General features: G+C 52.9%; 1 protein-coding gene and 2 long non-coding RNA genes across 3 annotated transcripts in view; all 3 read left to right on the forward strand.

The window, feature by feature from the left end:
• The window catches only part of ZCCHC2 (zinc finger CCHC-type containing 2), a 65,658-nt gene extending 64,567 nt beyond the window's left edge, over positions 1-1,091 (forward strand). Inside the window, exon 14 of the mRNA XM_042911545.1 lies at positions 660-1,091. Coding sequence (XP_042767479.1) covers positions 660-670 — 11 coding nt within the window. The 3' untranslated portion in view covers positions 671-1,091. The remainder of the gene's footprint in view (positions 1-659) is intronic.
• A 3,664-nt stretch (positions 1,092-4,755) lies between these two features.
• LOC122203677 lies at positions 4,756-8,694 on the forward strand. The gene is made up of 3 exons (XR_006195292.1): positions 4,756-5,693; positions 6,559-6,771; positions 7,343-8,694. It is a non-coding gene; the product is annotated as an uncharacterized LOC122203677 (long non-coding RNA).
• A 6,714-nt stretch (positions 8,695-15,408) lies between these two features.
• Positions 15,409-20,553, forward strand: LOC122203676. Its single transcript, XR_006195291.1, has 3 exons — positions 15,409-15,752; positions 17,532-17,667; positions 18,837-20,553. It is a non-coding gene; the product is annotated as an uncharacterized LOC122203676 (long non-coding RNA).
• Positions 20,554-22,695: the final 2,142 nt, after the last annotated feature.

The raw sequence follows: 22,695 nt of genomic DNA on the forward strand, positions 1-22,695 counted from the left end.
GAGGAAGAGGGGTGCTCTGACTTTAAACGTGGTCGCCGTATCTCCGGACCTTCCTTTTGGGGGGCGGGTGGTGAGGGGGTAGAGGGGCCGGCTCTTATGAACATGAAGGGCTCTGGGGTCCCAAGGTGTCAACTCAGGTGTACCCATCACAAGGTCCGTACACAGGGGGGCAGCGCTGTCCCCCAGAGAACGCCCATTAGCACATTGGCTTTACGCAGTTTGGATTCCGAAGGTCCATCTAACGTCAGCATTTGTTCACTGCTTACAACACAGCATTTGTGCCTGTAACATGCAAGTTGTCTTGAGACACTGACCTAATTCTTAAATGCATTCCTCCTTTGAAAAACGTGAGCCCTCTGGATTGGAGCGTGGGTACATGTTGCCTGAACTCTGTGTGTGTTTGCAAATGTCTGTGCATCCTGGGAGCACGGAGGCTGTAGGCTTCGAAATTTTCTGCTCTGGAGACTGGGGCACATCACAGACGGCATCAAAGACCCTTCTTCCCGCAATCTACCTCTTGTGCAGTGACAGCAGTTCTCGGTCACCAGAGCTGTTAATTCTCAGATCCCGTTTTGCTACTTGAAATTTGGGGGGGGGGGGGGGGTGGGGTGAGGTGGGGGGCCGGGTGGCTCTTCATTTTTTTTTTCTTCGTCTTTCAGCTCCAACTTAATCCGCTTAAAAGGAGGTCTCAGCCAGCCTCCCTCACCAAAAGAAATTGCTAATTGGGAAGCAGCACCGCCTGGTGGGGGACGAGGACAATGCAAGCAAACGGATGTTCTTTCCCACTGACCTAACGTAGAGAAAATTGAACGTAAGACAGAAAACATTTGAGACTGTAAGCCTGTGCCCAAAACCGTAAAGAACGCAGGCAGCTGGCCATAAATGTAACTTGAGCAGTCTCCTCTTTCAGCGACCGCATTCTCAATTTATTACAAACATCTTAATCCAGTACTGCTGGAACTTCACAGTTTCCTCTGCACTTTCCCCTGTGCTCATTGGGCAGCACAATGTGAAGGGTATGGGATCTTCCTCCTTCCAGTCTCACAGGTCAGGAACTCAGGGTTCAGATGCGGTGAGTGCCACAGACACGCCGATGTCCTCGTTGGCGACCGGCCCCAGCCTCACATTGGTGCTTTATCTCACGTGCTGCTTCCTGCCCCCCACTGGTGCTTCTCCGCTCAGCCAGGGGCAGTGACCTGTTCAGCCTTGTAAAATGAGAGAGACCACCCTGGGGCCCCTGGATTGCTGAGAGAGGACGGGGCCCAGGCCCGGTCAGTCCAAACGTGTCTTTTCTGTGTCTCGCTGAGGGACTTGAAGACGTGGGATGAGGGAAGGTTTTCGGAGATGGGAAACCCCGGGACTTTCAGAGCTGGGCTTTAAGCATCCGCCTGTCTCAGATAAACTCGGGGAGCAGCAGCTCTCACCTACGTGCACTAAACATGTGCAAATACCTCTCTTGAAACACTGAGCTTTAAATTATCTCCAGGTGTCTCGATAAGTTGAGCATTACGCAAATATTCCATTCATTGCAAGCCTACAGAACTGCAGAAATGGAGCAGCAGGGCAAGCGGGAAAGAGAGGCCTGCCGCTGTAACCTGGCACGTCCCTTGCATGCTGGGTGCCTTCGTCACGCACACTTGTGTAAGAGGCGGCGTCCGTCGCCGTTTTGTTCCAGCGCCCGCCCACGGCACGCGTGACCTTTCTCGGTTTTACTTACAGAAGGGAGATAATGTTCACTCTGTAAAATAGTTGCAAAGGTTAAATCCGGCAACATCTGTAAAGCTAAATGTGACACACAGCAGGTGCTCAAGGAATTCATGATTACTAAAGCCTTAATGCCCATTAGGGGCCAAAACACCGTTAGCCCACTTAAGCATCCAACAAGCCTGGGAGGCAGGTGTTCTGCCCCGCTTTGCAGCTGGGGAGATGGCACGAAGGCCAAGTACCCGAGGGCACAGAGCAGTTGTGTGACACAGTGGGATTGGAACCCGCGGCCCTCCCTCCTGGGCGTCTCCGCTGCTTTGTGCCCACATTACCGGATTTTTGTAGGCCCGTCAGGGTGATTCTGCGGGGCTTCCGGCGACAGGATCGGACAAGGGGGACTCGCAGGCAGGCTCCGTCTTAGCCTCTGTCACCTCAGAACAACCAGCCCTCCTAGACCTTTCTTTTTCTTATCTGAACGCTGAGTGCTTGGTTGGGAAAGGGTGGTAGAAATTGAACTAAGTGATCTCAAGATTCTGTGACTTGAAGCTTGCTTTTTTCACTTTAAAAGGTTTATCAAAGTTTTCTAATTCTTTGCCTGTACACTTACTTTTGGCTTAACCAATTTGAAGGCCTTGTTGCGGGTGGTCAGGAACACAAACCCCAACCCCAGCCGTCTCCGTGTGCTGATGGGAGGGGAGACTGTTTTCTGGGCCCTTGGGGGGTAAGAGTTCCGAGAGAAGACCTCAGGCGAGGCTACCCAGTCTCTAGATGGCAGCACGAACAGTTCTGGCTGTGTGCCATCTACCTGAAGAGTAGTTTCTGTTCCTCCTTACCCTCTAGCGTGACGTTTCTGGGTTCTTCTCTACTCGTAAAGTTTTCATTTGCGGGGCCTTTGAGTCAAAAAATAAAGCTCATATATACCGAGTCTTGTGCCAAAGGACACGGGGTTGAACATAGCTCTCAGACTGGCAACCCGTAAGGTCCACAGATAAGGTCCCTGACACGTGCAAAGTATATGAAATTCAAATTTCAGCGTCTACAAATTAAGTTTATTGGAACACAGCCACTCACGTACGCGTCATGACGGCTGCTTTCGTCCTACATTGGCAAAGTTGAACAGCTACACCAGAGCCTGAAATCCTTACAATCTGTCTGAAAAAAAGCTTGTGTACCCCTGACCTCTATCGACCTCCTCTAAATAAAGATGCACTTCCCAAGGTCTTTAAGGTTCCAAATGTGGGAGTGTAGGAATTTACACTCTGCCCTTTGGGTGCTGCGTCTTCTTAGCGCCATAAAAGCATCTGGTGCTTGAGGAGGCCTGCACACATTTAGGCAGCCGCTTAGCAAACACCTGTTGGCTGGGACCTCAGAGGGTCCTAAGGGGCGCAACTAGCTGTGACGGGGTGACAAGCGTGGGATCACAGGGACTGGAGAGGTGAACTCCGCCTGCCAAGAACTGGGGGAGGGTTTTCAAAGGCACAACGTCTTCATTGGGCCGAGAAGGACGAAGTCCGATGTTCCCTGGCAAAGAGGGGAGACTTGGCAAGGCAAAGAGAACCGCATGACCACACATGGGTCTCGGAAGACACACTGCCACGGAGGGTGTGTGTCGGGCCAGGAGCCGAGACGGCAGGCGGAGCTAGCGGGAGCCCGGCGGGGGCCGTGTGGGGAGCGGTTGGCACGGCGCGCGTGAAGACTGAGGAGCGGGCCTATCCCGCACCTGGGAGGGAGGCGGGAGAAGCAGGTCGCCAAGAAAATCAGGAGTCGTTTTGCTCACTGGTGAACTTGTGGCGCTTAGTGACACGTGCTAGTCCCGCGCTGGTCTCAAAGATCACCTGCTGCAGTCACCTGAAGGGTTTAAATAAAAACACAGGTCCCCTGGACTCGCCCTTCCTTACCCCAACTCAGGTCTACAGAACGGAAGTTCCTGTTTGGGAAGAGTTTGGGGAGTGGGAGCAAAGCAGAGCCGTCCAAGAAGGTTGAGAATGAGAACTCCGAAGTACCCCAAGATGGAGAGAGCGAGGGTGTGCCCTTGATGAGCACCCCCCCCCCCCGCCCCCGAAAGAATTGGCCATCACTGGCAGGTGCAGCAGGGATCAGGAATCGCGGCCAGTGGGGGTTCGCCCGGGCTGGGCCGATGTTTCCTAGAGGAGGGGCGCGGGGTGGCAGGGGGCAAGGGACCGGCGACCCGGGGGCGCCGGGCTTGAGCGGGCCCGGCCTGGAACGGGAGCCGACGGGGCGCCGGGGAAGCCGCGTCGCCGGGCTCGGCTGGGGGTGCGCAGCGCAGCGGCGGGACCCTCTCTACCGCCGTAGGGAGCGGCGGGGGGGGGGGGGGGGGGGGCGGAGAGCGGGGCTTCCCCGCGGAGACCGTGCGTTGGCTCCACCGCCGCGGCCTTTCCTTCCTCCCGTCCCTCCGCCGCCTCCCGCTCGGGCCTGAGCGCGGGTCCGCGGCCGGCAGGGGGCGCTGCCGCGGCTGCGGGCCTGGTTCCGGGCGGCCGCGGCCTCTGGTCCCCGCTAGGTCCCCGCTAGGTCCCCGGAGGCCCCCACCCGGTCCACAAGCCACCCCTGAGCCTCACGCCACCGGGGGACGGAAGAGAGTCCCCGGGCCACCGGAGGAGCTGTCTTTTTACGGGCTGGGCTCGATGCAGGAGCAGCGAGGCCGACAGGGAAGCCACATCTGACTCGACTCCGGGGGATTTATGGTAATAGGAAAAGGTGAGTGGCTGAACTTTGCCTTCAGGACAGCAGGGGGAGGGGAGGGAGGGCAGCTTGCCTGACGGAGGAGCACGAACTCCGTTTCCGGGGCAACGTTGACACCGCTAGGCAAGCACTTTGCAAGCATTTCGGGAGGATCTAATTACTAACCAACAAATGATACCATACGTCTGTTTTTAGGGAGGTCCCTGGACAGTCTTTTAAACTCCGTCCAATTGCTCATTTTCTTTAAAGGCAATGTGACATAGTGATCGTCAAAGACTAGTTTGAATCCTAAAACGGCCACTTGAGCTGGAGCCTCGTCCGAGTAAGCGCCCTTACCTGAACATACAGGTTGCAGGCGTGTCCACGGGGCACTGTGAGGGTTAATACACTCAAGCGTTAATGCACTCCCTAGCCTGCAGGGAGCTCTAACACATCGGTACATTTCCTTCAGAAATGTTTTCCTATTCCAAACCCGCCTTCCTATTTTAGGACCTTTCAAAGTTAGGAATGCCTCTTTTCTGTGGACCAGACTGCACTTTGTTTTGTTTGTTAACCGTTTTTATTCCATACAGTCATTCTCTACGTGCATTTTATAGCTTTCCTTTTTATGACGGATGAGCCAATACTGAAACTTGGCTACTAAGGCCCCTAGTTGACGTTCGGTTCACTGCTGTGTCGTGCATTCTGTGGGTTTTGACAAATGTATGACATTTTGGCCCCATTGTATCTTACAGAGTAGTTTCCCTGCCTCCTCCCCCATGCTCTGCCTACTCATCCTTCCATCCCCAGCAACCAGTGATCATTCTCTTGTCTCCATGGTTTTGCCTTTTCCAGAATGTCACCTAGTTGGATTCATACAGCACGTAGCCTTTTCAGATCGCCTTGTGAAGTAATTCACATTTAAGGTCCCTCCGTGTCTGTTCGTGAAATGATAGTTCATTTCCTTTTTTGCTGAAGAATCCATTGCCTGGATGGACCACAGTTTATTTATCCATCCACCTACTGAAGGATGTCTTGGTTGCTCCCAGGAGTTGGCGATTATGAGTGAAACTGCTCTAAACATCCGTGGGCAGGGTGTGTGTGGATGTACATTTTCAACTTATGAGTAGATACCAAAGAGTGCAGTCGCTAAGCCGCATGGTAGGATATGTCTAGTCTTATAAGAAACTGCCGAACTGTCTTCCATTTTGTATGACTTCCATTTTGCTTCCCCGCCAGCAGTGAATGGGAGTTCCTGCTGTCCTCACCAGCATCTCATGTTGTCAGTGCTTTGGATCTTAGCCATTCTAGTAAGTATGTAGTGGTAATTATTGTATGAATTTGCAGTTGCCTAATGACATACAACGTGGAGCGTCTTTTCATATGTTTGCCATCTTTTTTGGTGAGGTGTCTGTTCAGATCTTTCGCTGATTCTTAAAAGCTGGGTTGTTGGTTTTCTTATGCCGAGTTTTAAGCGTTCTTTGTATATTTTGGATATTAATGTTTTGTCCAGTACGAGTTTTGAAAATCTTTGTCTTTTCATTCTGTTTCTGCTTTGTTCTTTCCACTGCAATGAAATGGAAATGTGGGAATGTTAAGAGACAGAAACCGGTCAGAGGGCTTCACTCTGTCTTTACATTTGTCGGATGCCACACCGAGCAGTCCCCAGTGGCACTTCCTGGTGCATTCACTGATGTGCCAGAAATGGATTCCTCAGTGTTTGCCGAGCCCTTGACCCAGAGCTGGCACAGGTCACTTGGCAGTGGGTGTAGACCCTGGGGGCATCCAAGTCACTTCCATGTAGGGACAGCCAGGCACTTTCAGGGGGCTTGGCCACTGCTGACCCCTTTTATTCTTTGCCCGGAAGACAGAAATCGTGGGCCTCCAGTGGCGTGCCCCCCCCCGCCATAACTTCTTCAACCTTATTTGGGACACAAAGGCTGAGTTCCTCCGCGATTTATTTATAGAGACATGCGTAGTAAAAGAAGAAGTAAGCCAGTTTTTAAATGCAGGCTTCAAGCGGGGGCTGCAGGTGTGGCCTGTGGCTCCTCAGTGCATCTGTGACTCCTTTCTGGAACACCCCCCCCACACACACACACACACACAGACCTTCGTAGGGCCTTGGCAGAACAAAAGACAATAAGCTAGACCATTAATCCTGTCTGCTTCCCACAGGATGGAAAATCAGTGCGTGGGCAGTGAAAGGGAAGTCCAGCCTCACGGAGGGGCTATTCCTGTGGGTCTCCAGAACATTCCTCCCACCCCACCCACCTCATGACAAACTGAGGCAGTGTCCTAATGCTTCCGAATAACAAAGCGTCTGAGGCTCTGAAGTTCAGTGTGAAAACGCACATGTTCGGCTGTATTGGAAAGCACGGCAAAGAGAAAGTGAGATTCTCCGCAGTGTGTACGGCCCCAGGGAAAACAAATCATTGTGCAAAGCTGGTTCTGAATCCCAGCTCCCTCCTAAATCGGACTTTCCGCCTAATGGAAGGTGGAGGTGTGTTTGCTGTGGCAATTCATTCTTGATTGAATACAGTTGGAAAAGTCCAGTGAAAGTGGCAGAATGCAGTGGGCCAGGGGCTTATCCCAGGGCCCTCCGCGCGCCGTCTGGGGGGCCTGAGAAACGTGCACTCCAGGATCCACCCGGCCCCACAGTGCAGCATACCTGGGAGGGGCGGGGGTGCTGAGCGGGGGCATCTCACAGGCTTCCGGGCTGCTCAGATGTGCACTGATTTTGAAAATCATGAAGTTAAAAGCACAGAGTTTAGAAACTTAAAACGTGGATTTAGATGCGATGTCCCGAGGCTTCAGAATAGCTAAGTATCTTCTCTGAAGTTCAGTATTCATTGAATATGAATTAATTCAATATTAATTGTGGGCCTACAGTGTTGCCTCATAATTCCTTGAACCTTATGTGGGACACAGAAGACTGAGTTCCTCCTTGTTGTATTTGCAGAGACACGTGGAGTAAGGATAAGTGAGCCAGTTTTTAAGCTGAGGCTTCCTGTAGGAGTTGCAGCAGCCGTGTGACTTTGGACAAATATGTAAGTACCTTAATTAAGCTACCGAAAGTACGGAGGCTAAAGTGTTTGCGACACGCGCTAAAACATACGAGAGCTTCTCTGAAGTTAAGGGAAAGGGGTCTCGGAAAGTATAGACCGTCCTTCTCTTCTGCTACTGTGTTTTATTCCATAGGAGGTAATGGTAATGACGAGGTTTTGATCCTTATCATGCACCGGGCATTATCCTAAGCACTCCACGCCTTATTTAATCCTCAAACAATCCTTTGAAATAGGTTATGATTATGATACCCATTTTATAGATGAAGAAGCTGAGGCAGAGAAAGGTTAAGCAGCTGGCTTATAGTCACACAGCCAGTAAGTTGCCGAGTCAGGGTTTGAACGTGGGACCCCGGAGCCTGGAGCCCTCCCGTCTCCTTGGGTCTGCAGCCCGATAGTAAACTGAAGGAGGAAAATTGCAGTCCACTTCCTGGGCAACAGGGGGAGTCTAGTTCCCCTTTAGCAACCATACGGTAAGAATGTTCAAATAATTATTATTCCGGAGCCTACAGCAGAGCTTTCTCTGATGAGAATCACAAATTGTATCCTTCTTGAGATGCTTACAGTCTAAACCTGAGATGCCCAGCTTGGTAGCCACTAGCCACAGGCGGCTGTTTAAGTTTAAATGAACTGATCAGTGGAATATGAGAGTCCAGCTATAGACCCCACACAGACACCAAACACTGATCTTCAATAAAGGGACAAAGGTGATTCAGTGGACAAAGGGTGATCTTTTCAACAAATGGTACTGAAACAAGTGTATATTCGTATTGAAAAAACTGAACAATCCCCGCCTTGCCCCGTATGCAAAGTAGTGCATTTAACGGTCCATTTAACTCAAAATGGACCATACATCGAAAGGAAAAAAGATCTATAAAATTTATAGATGAAAACGTAGTGAAAAAACCTTTGCGACTTTGGGCTAGGCAAAGATTTCTTAGGTGCTCCACTGAAAACATGACCCATAAGAGACTAAATTAAACTGGGCTTCCTCAGAATTAAAACTCCCCTCTTTGAAAAACATTCAGAAATTAAAAAGACAAGTAATCACCTGGGAGAAAATATTTGCACATCACGTATTTGATAAGGGACTTGCATCTACAATATGTAAAGAACCTTCAAAACTCTGTGATAAGAAAACAATGTAATACAAAATGAACACTTCACGGAAGAAGATACACCAATGCCAAATAATCCCATGCAAAGATACTCAACATCATGAGACAGCAGGGAAATAAAAATTAAAACCGCAATGAGAGGGGCGCCTGGGTGGCTCAGTCGGTTAAGCGTCCGACTTTGGCTCAGGTTATGATGGTGCAGTCTGTGAGTTCAGGCCCCTCGTCAGGCTCTGTGCTGACAGCTCGGAGCCTGGAGCCTGCTTCCGAGTCTGTGTCTCTCTCTCTCTCTCTCTCTCTCTCTCTCTCTCTCTCTCTCTGCACCTCTCCCACTCGCACTCTCTGTTTCTCAAAAAGAAACATTAAAAAAAAAAAAAAAACAGCAATGAGATAACCCTATAGACCCGTTAGAATGGCTACAATTAGAGACTGATCATACCCGTCATTGGCCGGTTCGTGGAGGACCAGGCAGGAACGGTACCACCACTTTGGAGAAGTTTGCCTGTTTCTTCACAAGGTAAACAAAACGCCCACCATGATCCAGCCATTCTACTTGTAGGAATTTACCCAAGAGAAATGAAAGCCTATGTCTCTGCAAAGATTTGTGCAAGAATGCTCATAGCAGCTTCACGTGTTCATTGCCAAAAAGTGGAAACCACCGAAAAATCCATCAACAGGTGACCTTGTGGCATCTCCACATAATTAAATATTATTCAGCAATAAAAGGAAACCAACAGAGACCACGTGGGTGAATCTCAAAATAATTTTGCTGAATGAAAGAAGCCAGATCCCGCCCCCCCCAAAAATATATATATATGGAAGGCACGATTCCATTTACATTATATCCTAAGGAATGCAAACTAATCTCTAATGACAGAAAGTGGAACAGTGCTTACCTGAGTGTGTGCATGGGGGGTGGGGAGGGGGCAACAACAGAGGGATATAAAGGGGTGGCATGAGGAAACTTCTGGACATGCTCTGCATATTCACTACTGTGATTGTGGTAATGCTTTCACAGGCACATGTGTCAAAACATCAATTTTTACACTTCATGTGCAGTTCATTGATGCCTTTTATACCTCAAAATGGCTGTTGAAACTTTTAAATGTTCAAACAAAATTTAAAATTCAGTTGCCCTAGCCGTATTTCCAGTGCTCAATAGCCTCGTGTAGCTAGTGGCCACCGTATTGGATGAGAACATTCCCATTATAGCAGAAAGTTCTATCCCACAGTGCTGGTACAAACACAGCATCTCCTGCCCCAGGCTGGCAGGAAGTTCTACTAAAAAGGAACGTTTCTTCTGGCCAAAGAGCCCACTGCCTCTTTTGTCTACAGAGCAAAATGGATGGTGGAGGGGAGGGACATTTGTCACAAGCAATCGTCTGCCATCAGGACAGGCCGTTAGAAAGGGGCCACGTGGCAGGTGCTGCTGGAGGGTAGGGAAAGGGGGTAGGGAAACCTCAGGATGAGCTCTGAGGCTGGGGAGACCTCCTGCTAAGTGACTTGGGAGGAGGAGAGGGAGGAAGGAGAGGAGGAGGGAGGGGCGCAGAGGTAGCACTGACAAGCGGCAGAATCGTAGAAAGCTCCCTCTCCTCTAGCGATGGATCTTTTGGTTCAAACTGGACGAGGGAGACAGGACCCTGGACGGGAAGGGATGGGGTCGGATCTCAACAGGATTGAGGACAAAAAGCCACAGCCAGGAGAATCCAGGTCTCCTGACGCTGGGAATCTAAGGTGTTGGTGATTAGGAAACTAAGTAGACGTTGTGATTGTGTGAGGACTGTCGAGCACGCCCCTTTCTTCAGTCGTACCAATTGGGAGCACAGGTGTGTTGCTCTCTAGCTGTGTTCCTCAGACTCCACGCACCCTTGGGTGATCTACCTGTCCAGTGTGGCCGGGGGAAGCCACAGCCCCTCCAGAGAATAAGTGTTTAAGTGCGCGAAACCAGGTACACAGAATTACAAAGAAACCCCCGGGGGTGTTAAAAGGCAGTTCTGTGCCCAGAGCCTCTCTGTGCGGGACCGGGAACCTCACTGCAGGGCCAGCGAGGCCCCGCAGTGAATCTGTTCTGGCAGTTTGGCAGTTCTCACCCCGATTCCGGAGCCCACAGGACAGAGGACTCCTGCCCTCCCCGAGGGCGGCCGCAGGGTCGTCTCAGCCTGTCCTGCGACCAAGTTCAGGCTCCAACTCCTCCTCCTCCAGTATCTGTGTTTGAAAATATCCATTTGACAAAAATATGTTGGGGAGGAGGCCTCAGTGCAGCGCTGGGATGAGACCCTCACGTGGAACCGCAGGGGACCGAGGGTCCCGCTGGGTTTGGGGGTGCAGGGGCTGGAGAGGGTGTGGGCGGCCGGGGGGGGGGGTCGCAACCCCACAGCCTCCCGGCGGGGGGTGCCATGGCGGGGGGAGGTGGGGGAGGTCGCATGCGCCCCGAGGGCAGCCTGGGGCCGTGGGGTCCCCCGGCTCGCTGGGCGGCTGCGGGAACGGCGAGGTGGGCGCACGGGGGGGGGGTGAGACTCCCCGCGGCTCGATCCCCAGGCGGGCGGGGACACCCCTGCTCGCCTCTCCTGCCCCTTGTAGCACCGAGAGAGAGGCGCCCAGAGGACCTCCCCGCTCCAGAGGAGGCCGCCCCGAGGGCTGCTGTAATGCCAGGACGGAGGATGCTAACTGTCCAGAAAGATTCTGGCGACAGCCCGGTCCCACCTGCGGTCGCCCCTGCTGAAGGCCGACGGGGCCCGGGGAGGACGAGCCAGCCGGGCTGCCTGCACCGGGGCCTGGAGGCCGGGCGGGGAGGTGGGCGCCAGCCAGTGGGCACCTGCAAGGAGGCGAGAGAGGACACTTTCCAAGAGGCGCGAGACACAGCTTTCCCCAGGGCTGGTGGTCTTGAAAACGCTCCCCTGCTCCCATCAGCCCATCCCCAGGGCCTCAGCCGGATTGCGCCCTGGAGCCCAGACTGGCAGGCAGGCCCACGAGGTCGGGAAATTTTTCCTTTGGCGGTATCTTCTCCCCTTCTCCATCGCCCCGGATTCCTACCCAGCTGCCTCAGGTTTGCGGTCTCTGCATTTGGCTCCATCCTGAAAGGAGAAGGGAGAGATTGGACCTGGGAATATCTGCGGAACAAGAAACGTCTTGCGCATGTGAGGACTCGGTCGGTGCTGGGTGAGTGAAGTGTTCTTCCCAGAAGCAACAAATGATGATTCTCTGAGTGGACGGTTTAGGACCGCAGGCCTGATAAGAAGAAATCATGAGAGCTTCCCACCCCTGGATCTTTTCCCGACGGAGACAAGAAAAGGCCCTTCTGAGCCATCAGCCTCCTTAGAACAAGCAGATGGAAAGGCAGGAAAAAAAACAAAGCAAAAACAAATGGCCTCATTTATCTATTTTTAAAATGATACATGTGAGACATGAAGACTTGTTCAAAAACATTTTTGTGTTGAGAGTTAACAGTTAAAAACCCTGGTCTCGGAGCCCGGATCTTAATTGTCTCCCCAGGGATGACTGCTGTTAATGTGAGGCGTGATCACTCAACCCACTGTCCTCTGACCCCTGGCCCCTGGGCCTCTGCCTTCCACCTGGGATCACCTGCTGTCCCACCCAAGCCAGCCGCACCTGTAGGCCTTTGCGCTTAATTTTCTTTCCACCTGGAACCTCCCCCCACCTCCGCCCTTTCTTTTCTCTTTCGGGAAGGGGTATTTTATTTTATTTTTATTGCTGTATAACCTTCATGTAGTAAAGTGCACAAACTTTAAAGTGTGCAGCACGGTGAGCTTTTACATAATTCCGTACGTAGATATTCACCAAAGTAAAGATATAGATGCCAGCAGGCTAGAAGGCTCCCCCCCTCTGCTTTGAGTCAGTACCCTTCCAGAGGCAACCACTGCTCTGACCCCATCACCACAGATTCCTTTGGTCTGTTCACATGTCCTCTTGTGTCTCCAGCACTTTCTGTGGGAGCTCATTCCCATCTGCCAGGTCTCAGCTCAAATGTCCACTCCCCCCTTCCTTTCCATATCTCTACCCTGTCCATTTTTTTTTCAGAGCCCGTCACAGTTTGCAATTTCTGTTGGTTTACATGTACGCAGTTCTTCTCCCCAACGAGAAGGTAAACATCCTCTTCTAGTCACTGCTGTCTCCTGAGCCTGAAGCACAGCGTCTAGTGTGTGTAGACGATCAACAAGTATTTATTCAATGAGTGAACGTGTGTGTAAATGAAAGGAGGAAATGCCCCAGGTATCAATCTGTACGGTCCTGAATCGAACTGATTCTGGTTTGCCCAAATGCTGGCCTCTGCCTCGGGCCGCTGAGCTTCTTGTTACAAGGACAATATTCACCAAATTCAAATGTGAAGACGAAGAAATCCTGGAGCTCTTCCAGCCTGCCTGCGAGCGGAAAGTGGGCTCCTTCTCACCCTATATAACAGGATTTCTTTCTCCACCAGAACGGGCTTTCGCTGTGTGCGGCGGAATCAGTGTTTTATGAAACAACTCCGCTTTGGCTCCATAAAAAGCCTCTCCACAGTGGCAATCTCTACTGGAGTGAGAGAGGATGCCGTTTTTAAAACTTCCTTTCTGTGTTGTTATGTTTTAAAAGCCAGCACATAATAACCTCTTAAAGAGTTTTAATTGTGGTGAAATACACTTAACATGAAATTTACCACTTAACCAATTTTTAAGGATACATACAGTTCGGCAGTGTTAAGTACCCTCACACTGTGCCACCAATCTCTGAGCTGTTTGCATTTGCAAAACTAGAACTCTGTAGCCATTAAACGGCTCCCCATTCCCTCCCCCCCCACCCCACCCCGTGAACCTGCAGCAACCACCATTGTACTTTCTGTCTCTGTGAATTTGACTACTCTAGGAACCTCACGTTGAGTGGAATCTGTGATATTCAGTATTTGTCTTAGCGCCTGGCGTATTTACTTAGCAAAATGTCTCCAAGAGGCAACCATGTTGTTGCGTGGGTCAGAATTTCCTTCCTTATTAAGGCTGAGTAATAATTCCAGTGTATGTGTGTGACACATTTCATTTATCCTTTCATCTCTCGATGGAGACTTGGGTTGCTTCTGCCTTTGGCTCTTGTGAATAATCCTGCTGTAAATAAAGCAGAGCATCTCTTCGAGGCCCTGCCTTCAGTTGTTGGGGGCATTTATCCACAAATGGAATTGCCGGGTCATAGGGGTTGTTCTGCTTTTAATTTTTTGAGGCACTGCTGTGCTCTTTTCCGGAGCATGGCATCATTTCGTATTCCCGCCAGCAGTGGATAAGTATTCTGATTTCTCCACATCCTCGCCGACCCTTGATATTTTCTGGTTTCTGGAGAGTGGCCATCATAATCGGGGTGAGGTGATAGCTCATGGTGGTTTTGATTTGAATTTTCCTGATAGGCTGTGATGTTGGGAGCATCTTTTCAAGTGCTTGTTGGCCATTTGTACATCTTCTTTGGAGAAATGTCTGTTCAAGTCCTGTGCCCATTTTTTAATCAGTTTGGTTTTGTTGGTGGTGGTGGTGTTGGTTTCTGAGCACATAATATTTTTAAACTCAGAAAGGAATGTTATAAAGAAAAGGGGAGAGAGCATCCAGAAGGCCAGTCAAGAGAGTGTAGCGGTTAAAAGCTTGGGCTCTGAAATTAGAACGTTCAGTCACCATAATTATTGAGTGCCTTCTATATAAGTCAGGATCGGCTAACTAACACACGACCCTAAAAGCTCAGTGACCTAATGCAATAAAAGTCTTGCTCGCTTACCTCAAGTTCAATGGGATCTGAGATGGAAAAAGGGTGGAAGCTAGGGAGGGTCAGTAGGTCATCCAGGGACTCTGTGTCATGTAGTCATTTAGGGACCTGGGCTGCATCCATCCTGTGGCACTGACGTCCACAACATATGCCTCTAAGGTCACCTTGGGAGGGGATAAAAGGGAAAATTACATAAGGGTAACTTTTTATGGACCAGTCTTTGCCTGTCTTACATCAGTCTAATCTTGTAACGCCGCCCCACCCGCTACAAAGGAGACTGGGAAACATCCTTTTCCTGTGTGCCCAAGAGGAAGGGAAATTGCACTGTCTCTGCAACAGTACGTCGCTTTGGTCACCAGACCATCTCATTCTTCTTCCCACACACAGAAATACTCATCCCCTTCTCTAGGGAGACAACCCAAAGTCACATCCAGGATCTCCAGGTCACGTACGTTCTTCTCCCTTGAGACCACATGATCCGGTGATCAGTGCACTTAGGGGGACAAGTTGTCTGCCCCACACCCCACAGCCGACACGCAGTCACGAAGTAGAAATAACGAAACTCCCATTGAGAAAAGGGAGAGTGCTGTAGCCCCTGGTCCAGGGAAGCGATAGACTCCTTCCTGTGAGACAGGCTTTGTGAGGGTTCCCTGCTCTGGGAAGGGCGAAGTTCCCGGATTAGGTTCTGGTCTGACCTCTGAAGGGCAGGCCCTGCCCATTTTCCTCCATGATCTCATCCTCACCTCACAGGAGTCTTTCCTTTCTCCTGATCCCCCCGGACTCTACCTGAAGCGTTCTTTGGGGAGGAAGTCCTTCTCCTTGACAACATCCAGCTCTTGGAGGTGTTCTTCTTGCTTACGTGTCTGCCAGAGTCAAGGACGTTTTTAAGGGTGACTTCATGACTTCTCAGGCACTAATTCTCTCAGAAGGTCATGGGCTTGGTGAGGTGGGGAGAACTCTGCAAAGGGCAGGCCTACTGGAAACCCGCACAGAGATGTGGACTGACTGGTTGGACACAGGAGTCTGGCCCGTGGGGAGTAGTCCGGGCTGGAGAGGGACACTGGGGAGCCATCACCATACTGCTGGCATTTATCAGCAGGCTGGTGCGCGTAGACAGGCCAGAGAGGAGGTCCAAAGACCGAGCCCTGGCTCACTCCAGTGGCCAGAGAGGTGAGGAGGCGCCCACCAACAGAGGAAGGGAAGGACCTGGGAGTAGGTGAAAATCCAGAAGAGTGTGGTGTCTGGGAAGACAAGTGACGCACGTGTCTCAAGGCAGGGGTGCCGACAGGTCGCTAAGGTGAGGACTGAGGCTTGACAACGGAGGAGGCGACCGGTGACTCTGGCGAGGGCGGTTTCCACGGAGCAGCGGAGTAAGAGGCTGAGTGGCGTGGCTCCAGCCAACGAGGGGAGGGGAAAAGCGAGTGACCGTGACTGTGAACAGAAGAGTCTTGCTGCAAAGGTGAGCAGGGACAGTTGGCCCCCACACCGCGAGAGAGGGAGGGCACAGGGTGTGGCACAGATGCTGGGGGGGGGCGGTTGGTGGACGAAGAGGCGTTTGAGGGGGTCTGACGAGGGGAAAGTAGGCAGGAGTGGGCCGGAGAGGGAGTGGGCCGGGGAGATGGGCGAGTGTGGGGCAGCAGGAAGGGCCCTGGGTGGTCGGTCGTGTGCGTGTGTACGTAAGGAGAGGCGGCCCCGTGGGGCTGGTGACTCTCTTCAGCAGACGCAGCCACGTGAGCACGGACATGGACTCGGCAGGGGTGTGATTTAACTGAGGCGCCCATGTTTTCAGGTGTTTAGACAAGACTAGGCCTCCAGCTGTCCTGGGCCCAGCTATCCTGGGCCTCCCGCTGTCCTGGGCCCAGCTATCCTGGGGCTCTGGTTGTCCTGGGCCTCTACCTGTCCTGGGCCCAGGTATCCTGGGCCTCCTGCTGTCCTGGGCCTCCAGCTTGCAGATGGCAGGCCGCCATAGTTGCGTGAGCCAGTCCCTCGTAATAAATCTTTCTGCAGATATACATATATCCTATTGGTTCTGTCTCTCTGGAGACCCCTATTACAAGGCATACTCGGGAAGTGAGGAGGGAAGGGTGAGGTGTGGCGGGCTTAGGGAGGAGGGAGGGGTAAGCCCTGGAAGAGCAATGGGAAAACCTGGCCCTCGCTGGCCCGGAGGGGAGGACGGGCATCACCTGAGGGGCTCCCAGCCGCAGTGCCCTCAGGACCGAGCCCGGTTTGGTCTGAGCGTGAAGGGGAAGAGAACATTCAGGGAAGGGGTTGTAAATGCAGGAAGCCTGGGGAATCGGAGAGGGTAGGAGACGGGATCCCAGGAGGGACGCACGACACCGTGAAAGGCTTCATGCATCAGGGGAAAGGCTTTGGGTCTCAGATCTGTAGTGGACACACCAGGCTCACAAGACAGGGGTGCAGTCCTGATGCCAGAGCCCAGACTCTCCCCTGTGTCCCAGGCTTCTCAGTGGGAAACACGGGAGTCTCTTGTCTACCTCCTATTCCTGAAAACCCTAGGACTCCAATCATCTTTCCTTTCCTCCAAGAAGACCCCTAGGTCAGTGGTTTAAACCCTTCTGGGCTCACAGATGCCTCCAAGATGCTGGACAAACTCTATGGATTTGTCCCAGAAAAATGCACAGGCCCGCAAGGTGTCACCCGCTGCTTCCAGGGGTCACGAGGTGTCACCCGCTGCTTCCAGGGGTCATGGGTTTTCTGAGACCCATCCGGAGCCCTCAGGATGATACGCCCTGCCCTCTGGCCTCCACCTCTCAAGGAGCTAGAGCTGAGGTGAACGGCAGGTTGGTCCTGGAACAAAACGGCCCAGTGGCCCTGATGTGACCTCCATCGGTAGAGCCGGTTTTAAGGGCCAGGTGACCACGCCACGGTTTCCGCAGCTCGCCGCCTTGTCGGAAATCTCCCTGGCTGCTGCCTGGACACCAGGGCAGAGGAGGAGGCATTTAGACAGAAAAGTGAGGAGGGGCCTCCTCAGCCGGGAGTCCGGGGGGTGGGCGTTGTGCGGCTCTGTGCCACCCAGGGCCCGTGAAGATCATCCTGCAGCCCCCGCACGGCACTAAGTAGGTCACCTGTCCTTAGGAGCCCTTTGGAAGTGTCCTCCTCAGTCAGCAAGGCAGCCCTGTCTGGGAAGCTTCCGGGCACTCCTGTCTTGTGAGCATCCAACACCACCCCAAAAGGCCAGTTGGGGCGTGGCTAGGACTTATGGGCACCCTCCCCCCAGAGCCCCACAGGGAGTCCCCCCGATGGATGCTTCGTGCTCTTTTCCAGTCTCCAAATTAACAACCACCTCCAACTGGAAATCACACTTCCGCGTGGGAGCAGAAAAGGCAGCTGTGCAGACGGACCAGGGCTTGGAAGTAAGTAACCCCACGGAGGCAGCAGGCTTTAGCTGGAAAGAACCTGCTCAGGAGGCCTGAAGAGGTTTGCACAGATGCCCCTGGGGAATTCGCAGGACCTTGGCTTAGCTTGCTGGCCAGACATGTCTCATTCCCTGGGTCCCCAGGAGTCCCTGGCTTTTTCTGTCTTTTCCTGTCTTTTCATCTGACGCTAAAGAAACCCAGCCATTGTTTCACACTGGAAAGGGAACAATGCATTTGCCTTCTCCTTCTCTCTGCCTGGCCCCCCGTTTACTGGAGACGATGAAGACTCTAAACAGTAATCACGATAAAAGCAGCCCTTAACCTTACTAAGGATAGCAAGAATAAGGAAGCAGCTATCTTAGTCATTAGGGCATTAAAATGTACTCAGGGTGGATATGCTGAGAAACCAGGGCTCCTGTGTGTTTTGATGACAATGCTGAGGCCTAATTTCTAGGCAATTGCTAGATCACCAGATCCCTATCACCCACATAGAATATTATCCTTTCCTAGACCAGTAGGGCCCATGCTATCTGCTCAAGTTAGGCCCTTTTCATAGTAAGAGTCTTAAGTTACTTAAAAAAAAAAAAAAAGTTCACTTTCAGGATACCCGTGACAGGTGACGACTGGCATGGGACACTATCAGGGGTTGGGGGCTCTGCACGCTGGCCAGCAGGACCCTAGTCCCCGAGCGTCTCTGCTTCTCCCTAGACGCCCTCCCCTGTGTGTTCCCCGGCCCTCCGCTGGCTTCCTCTACCTACTCACGGATCCTGTTCTCTCCAGACCTCTCCAGATCTCTGAGTCCCCTTCCATCACCGACTGCCTCTTAGCTCTGATTTCTGAGAGAGGAGTGGACTGGCCCTTGAATTACTTTGCTAAGGCTGTCCTCAGAATCGGGCCACATCTGTTCTGATCAGCTATGGAGAGTGTGTCTTAGGCCGCACGACATTGCCTACAAGTGGGGACAGCTTGCTTCTCCTAGAAAGGGCAAGCATCTATCTAAGAGACCCCATAACATGCCGTCCAGTACATAGTTTCAAATACACTGGCATCTCATCCAAAGCCACTGCCAATTACTGTCCCAGACAGAGTAGGGCAGGGCCGTTTCAGAAACTGCTTGCTCATCACAGAGTCACTTTCATCCCTGGTTATGTTGGTGTCCCTTCCAGATATTTCTCTCCGTTCGGCAGTCCATTTACTAAATGGTTCATGTAAGCACAGCCACTGTAGTTTCCATACGACACTGAAGTAGAAAGGACGAATTGCATGGGCACAAAGAGCCACCTTCTCACTTACCTCCTGGACCCAGAAACTCCAGCGATGGCAGGGGTGGCGACATCATCGTGACTTGTCCGCAGTCTGACGTGAGTCTGCAGATGCCATCATAGCCTCACGGTGTTGGACCTCCACTATTAGATTAACCACCTGTGGGCAGCGGGAGAATTTGGGGTCCCCACGTGGCCTCACTCCTTTGCCCCGCAGTGACTTTTGGTTGCTCGATGTGACTTCTGGAGACTCTGCCTGCTGGAAGATTTCTTCCACACTGCGGCCGGTGCCTACACCACAGGAAGGGCCACCTGGCTTTCCAGCTCTGTTCCGAGGTCTCCGGATTAACTGAGGGACCAAGAATCCTTGCAACACTCCTTTGAGGGAGACACGCCCCTTTTTATTAGGTCTGGGATTTTTATGATGCTCTAGCCCCTGCAGAACCTGTGGGAGCTGCCCCTCAGTTTCTTGCTCTGGGGTATTTGGGCTTATAGATGGATGATTTTACAGCTCCATGTATTTGGATCACCACGGCCAGCTCTCAGTAGCTACAACTGGGCCTAAAAGACCACAGCCCCACAGCCTTCTGTGCTTCCTAATGACCCGGGCTGGCCTCCCCACGCTAGTGGCCGGCATGGAGTGCGAGGGCACGAGAGCCTAGCATTTGAGTGCTTTTCCTCCTGGATCTGATTTTGACCTTATTGCATGATGGCAGGTGGAGAGCTTTGACACACAAGTTGTGGGTGGGGCAGGCACAGAGAAACACCCACTGCAGGCTATCATGATGTATGAAGTTCAACGACATTTAAAAATAAACCCAGTCACTTTGGCAGGTGGTCAGTGGGTTGGCATTTCCACACACAGCGTCACTCACCCCACGGAGGGCCCCAGGTGGCCCACACTCGGCTTCCCCGATTGGGATCACATGTGAGCCTCCAAACAATCCTGGTTTTAGGATTCCCCATCTTATAACGGGGGAAAGTGAGGCAGAGAACATTTAAGTGATTTGTTCAGGGTGACAGGGCAAGAGCAAGGACCTTAATTTCTTCACTTTTAGCCCTATTCTAGGCCTTTCGTTTGATGTGAGAAAGTCTATATAATTTTAGCAAGGAGGTGTGTCCACGAGGGGTGTTTCTCAAGAAAGGAAGGGCAGCCTCACTAAATGCTTAAGAAGGTCAACGTCCTCTATGCCTCCAGGCTTCCTCGTTGCCTGTCTCGGTGCCCTTGTTATCTCTGTTAGAAATTCACTTTGCTTTCTGCGGTGCTCATTACACATTGTTCTGCCGGGGCAGAACGAATAATTAACTCGCGGGCTTGGCCATCCTTTTGTCCTGAGCACTTAGCGTGCTCCCTCTCTCTCCTCTGGAGATCAAAACCTTCATCCCTTTTTCTGGTTTCCTTTGATGCAAGCCTTTATGGCTGGGAGGATGTGCTTGTCAGTTGCTGTTCTAAGGACTCACGAAGGTCATCATTTCGGTCCCTGCTTCTGTGAGAAGGATGAATTTGGAGGAAGGCAAGCCACCAGCCCTCCCCTTCCTCCACTTCGTTTGTTTGTGTGTTTACATCATCTCTTTTCAGCAGTCATTGTCCTGTGTATGAAAATACGAACGCTTATTTTGACAGCTGGGCAGTGTCTTTGATTTTGGAAGATGTCACTTGGGAAAGGTGGGGGTGACAGCAGATGGGCAGCAGCCAGTCCGCGCTGCAGTTGCCCTGCGCACAGCTGTGGGTGGCTACAGTGGGATTTGGGATGAGGGGTGCCTTTCTGTCTGTTCCGTGTTTTGCCAGCTTCCCGGGGCTGGATATCATTAGGCTGCAAGCCGCGCGCTCTGAGCTGTTAGAACCAGGAGTTCCCGGCATCAGGGAAGAGGGAAGGAAGGAGGTGGACGGAGGAGACAGGAGAGGAAAAGTAAGAAGAGAGCTGAGAGCCCCCCAACAGGTGCAGTCCGAGTGCCGGGAGTGGGCCATGATGCGGGGGGAGAAATCCCAGGAAGAGAAAGGGGGATCTAAGGAGGTGGTAACAGGGTGCCGGGTGCATGGATGGGCCAGTCGCCCGAGTTGGGCTCTGTCCTCGTCTGTTCAGGCTGTTATGACAAAATCCCACAGCCTGGGTGGCTGGGAAGCGGCAGAAACTTCTTTCTCGCATTTCTGGAGGCTGGGTGTCTGAGAGCGGATGCTGGCGTGGCCTGGTTCTGGCGAGGGCCCTCGTGCTGGCTGCAGACGGCCCACTTCTCGCTCTTCCTCACGTGGCGGACGGAAGGGTTGGCGTCTCTCACAAGAGCACTGACCCCACTCACCGGGCTCCCCCCTCCTGACCTAGGCGCCCCCCCCCCCCCCAAAGGCCCTACCTCCTAACACCATCACGCGGTGGGGCGGAGGATGCCAACACGTGAATCTGCAAGGGGATGCGCTCGGTCCAGAGCAGGCTCTTCCCTGAGATCTGGAAACTCTCCAGCCATTTTTGCTGATTAACGTCACAGAGGCTGCTGCCTCCGTAGCACAGGCAGCAGGAAGCTTCTAGGGCCGACGGCCCCCTCCGGAGCTCTCATCCGCCAGGGAGGGTGAGAGGTGGGAAGCCGTTTGCCAGCTGGCCTGCTCTGCGGGCTGCCTGTCCAGGAAACTGTGTGAGACTTTCTAGCTCTTTCTCAGGGTCCCAAGGCAGACAACGAATGTCCATGGAGGCCACGGTATTGCCGTTCCCTCAGGATCATGGGGCCCACCACTGCCCAGCTCACATGGCAGCCCAGCTGCAGGACCAGCTCAGCAGCTCCCCACCAACCCCTCTGACGCCAACACACACACACACACACACACACACACTTCTCCCCTGCTCCCTCCTTCTGTTCTCAGTTTTCTGTTCCGGGCGCCCCTTGTCATCACCACCAGGAGCAAGTCCTACCCGAAGGCCCACAGAGACCAGGGCTTTGTGGGGAATTCTGGCCCAGCGCCATTCCCGAGGTTCAAGGGTCAAGCCAGGAATCCCAGAGACAAGTCTCTGCTTTATTACTCGCGGAGATGAGCCTTTGAGTGGAGCTGGACGCAGGCACGGGGGTGGGCACCTCTCTGAGGTGTGTGACAAGGGCATCAGCCATTGGACCTCAGGGAGGACAGCCAGGCCCCTCCCTGGGCCCCTGCCCTTCAAACTGAGATCATCCCACTAAACCAGGACTAGCCTTGACCATGAGGCAGAACCACAACCCCAGGGGTGTTGCTGGGGAGGCCCGGAACCTGCTTGGGTTCCACTGCTTTCCCCCTTCCAGTCTGCAAACTGTGAGCTGAGAACCTGCTGTCCCCCAGGGGTGCCCTGGAGGCCTCCGTGGAGCCAGGGAGGCCACCCCTCATCCCTACCACTGTTCTGGTGGGAGCCTTGCTGGCAGCCATTTTTGCCTCTGCAGTCGTGGGGAGCTTTCTAGGAAGCCAAGGGAAACCCTTTCCATGTACAGCACATTCAACTGATAGAAGCTGAGGACTCCAGGGAGGAATTCCAGCACTTTCTGAAGAAGGGCCTGGCCACACAGTGGCCCAGCTTTCAACTGGAAGGAAGAGGGGGCAGGGAGGTGGGGTGGCTGAGTTCCCCTGGCTTCCCCAGGTTTCTCGTGGTCGTGTCCTTCCCGTGTCGGAAGTCTCCCAAACTGCTGCCCCCTGCCTGTGGCCCAGCAACGGTGGGGGTGCGGTCCCAGGGTGGGGCTGGCAGGGGACCGGTCCCACAGGGGATCCACTCCCTCCCCTGTTCTCAGCTGGCGGTGGGGGCGGCTGTGTGGC

The sequence above is a fragment of the Panthera leo genome, chromosome D3 (assembly GCF_018350215.1).
Source record: "Panthera leo isolate Ple1 chromosome D3, P.leo_Ple1_pat1.1, whole genome shotgun sequence".
In the NCBI taxonomy this organism is placed as follows: domain Eukaryota; kingdom Metazoa; phylum Chordata; class Mammalia; order Carnivora; family Felidae; genus Panthera; species Panthera leo.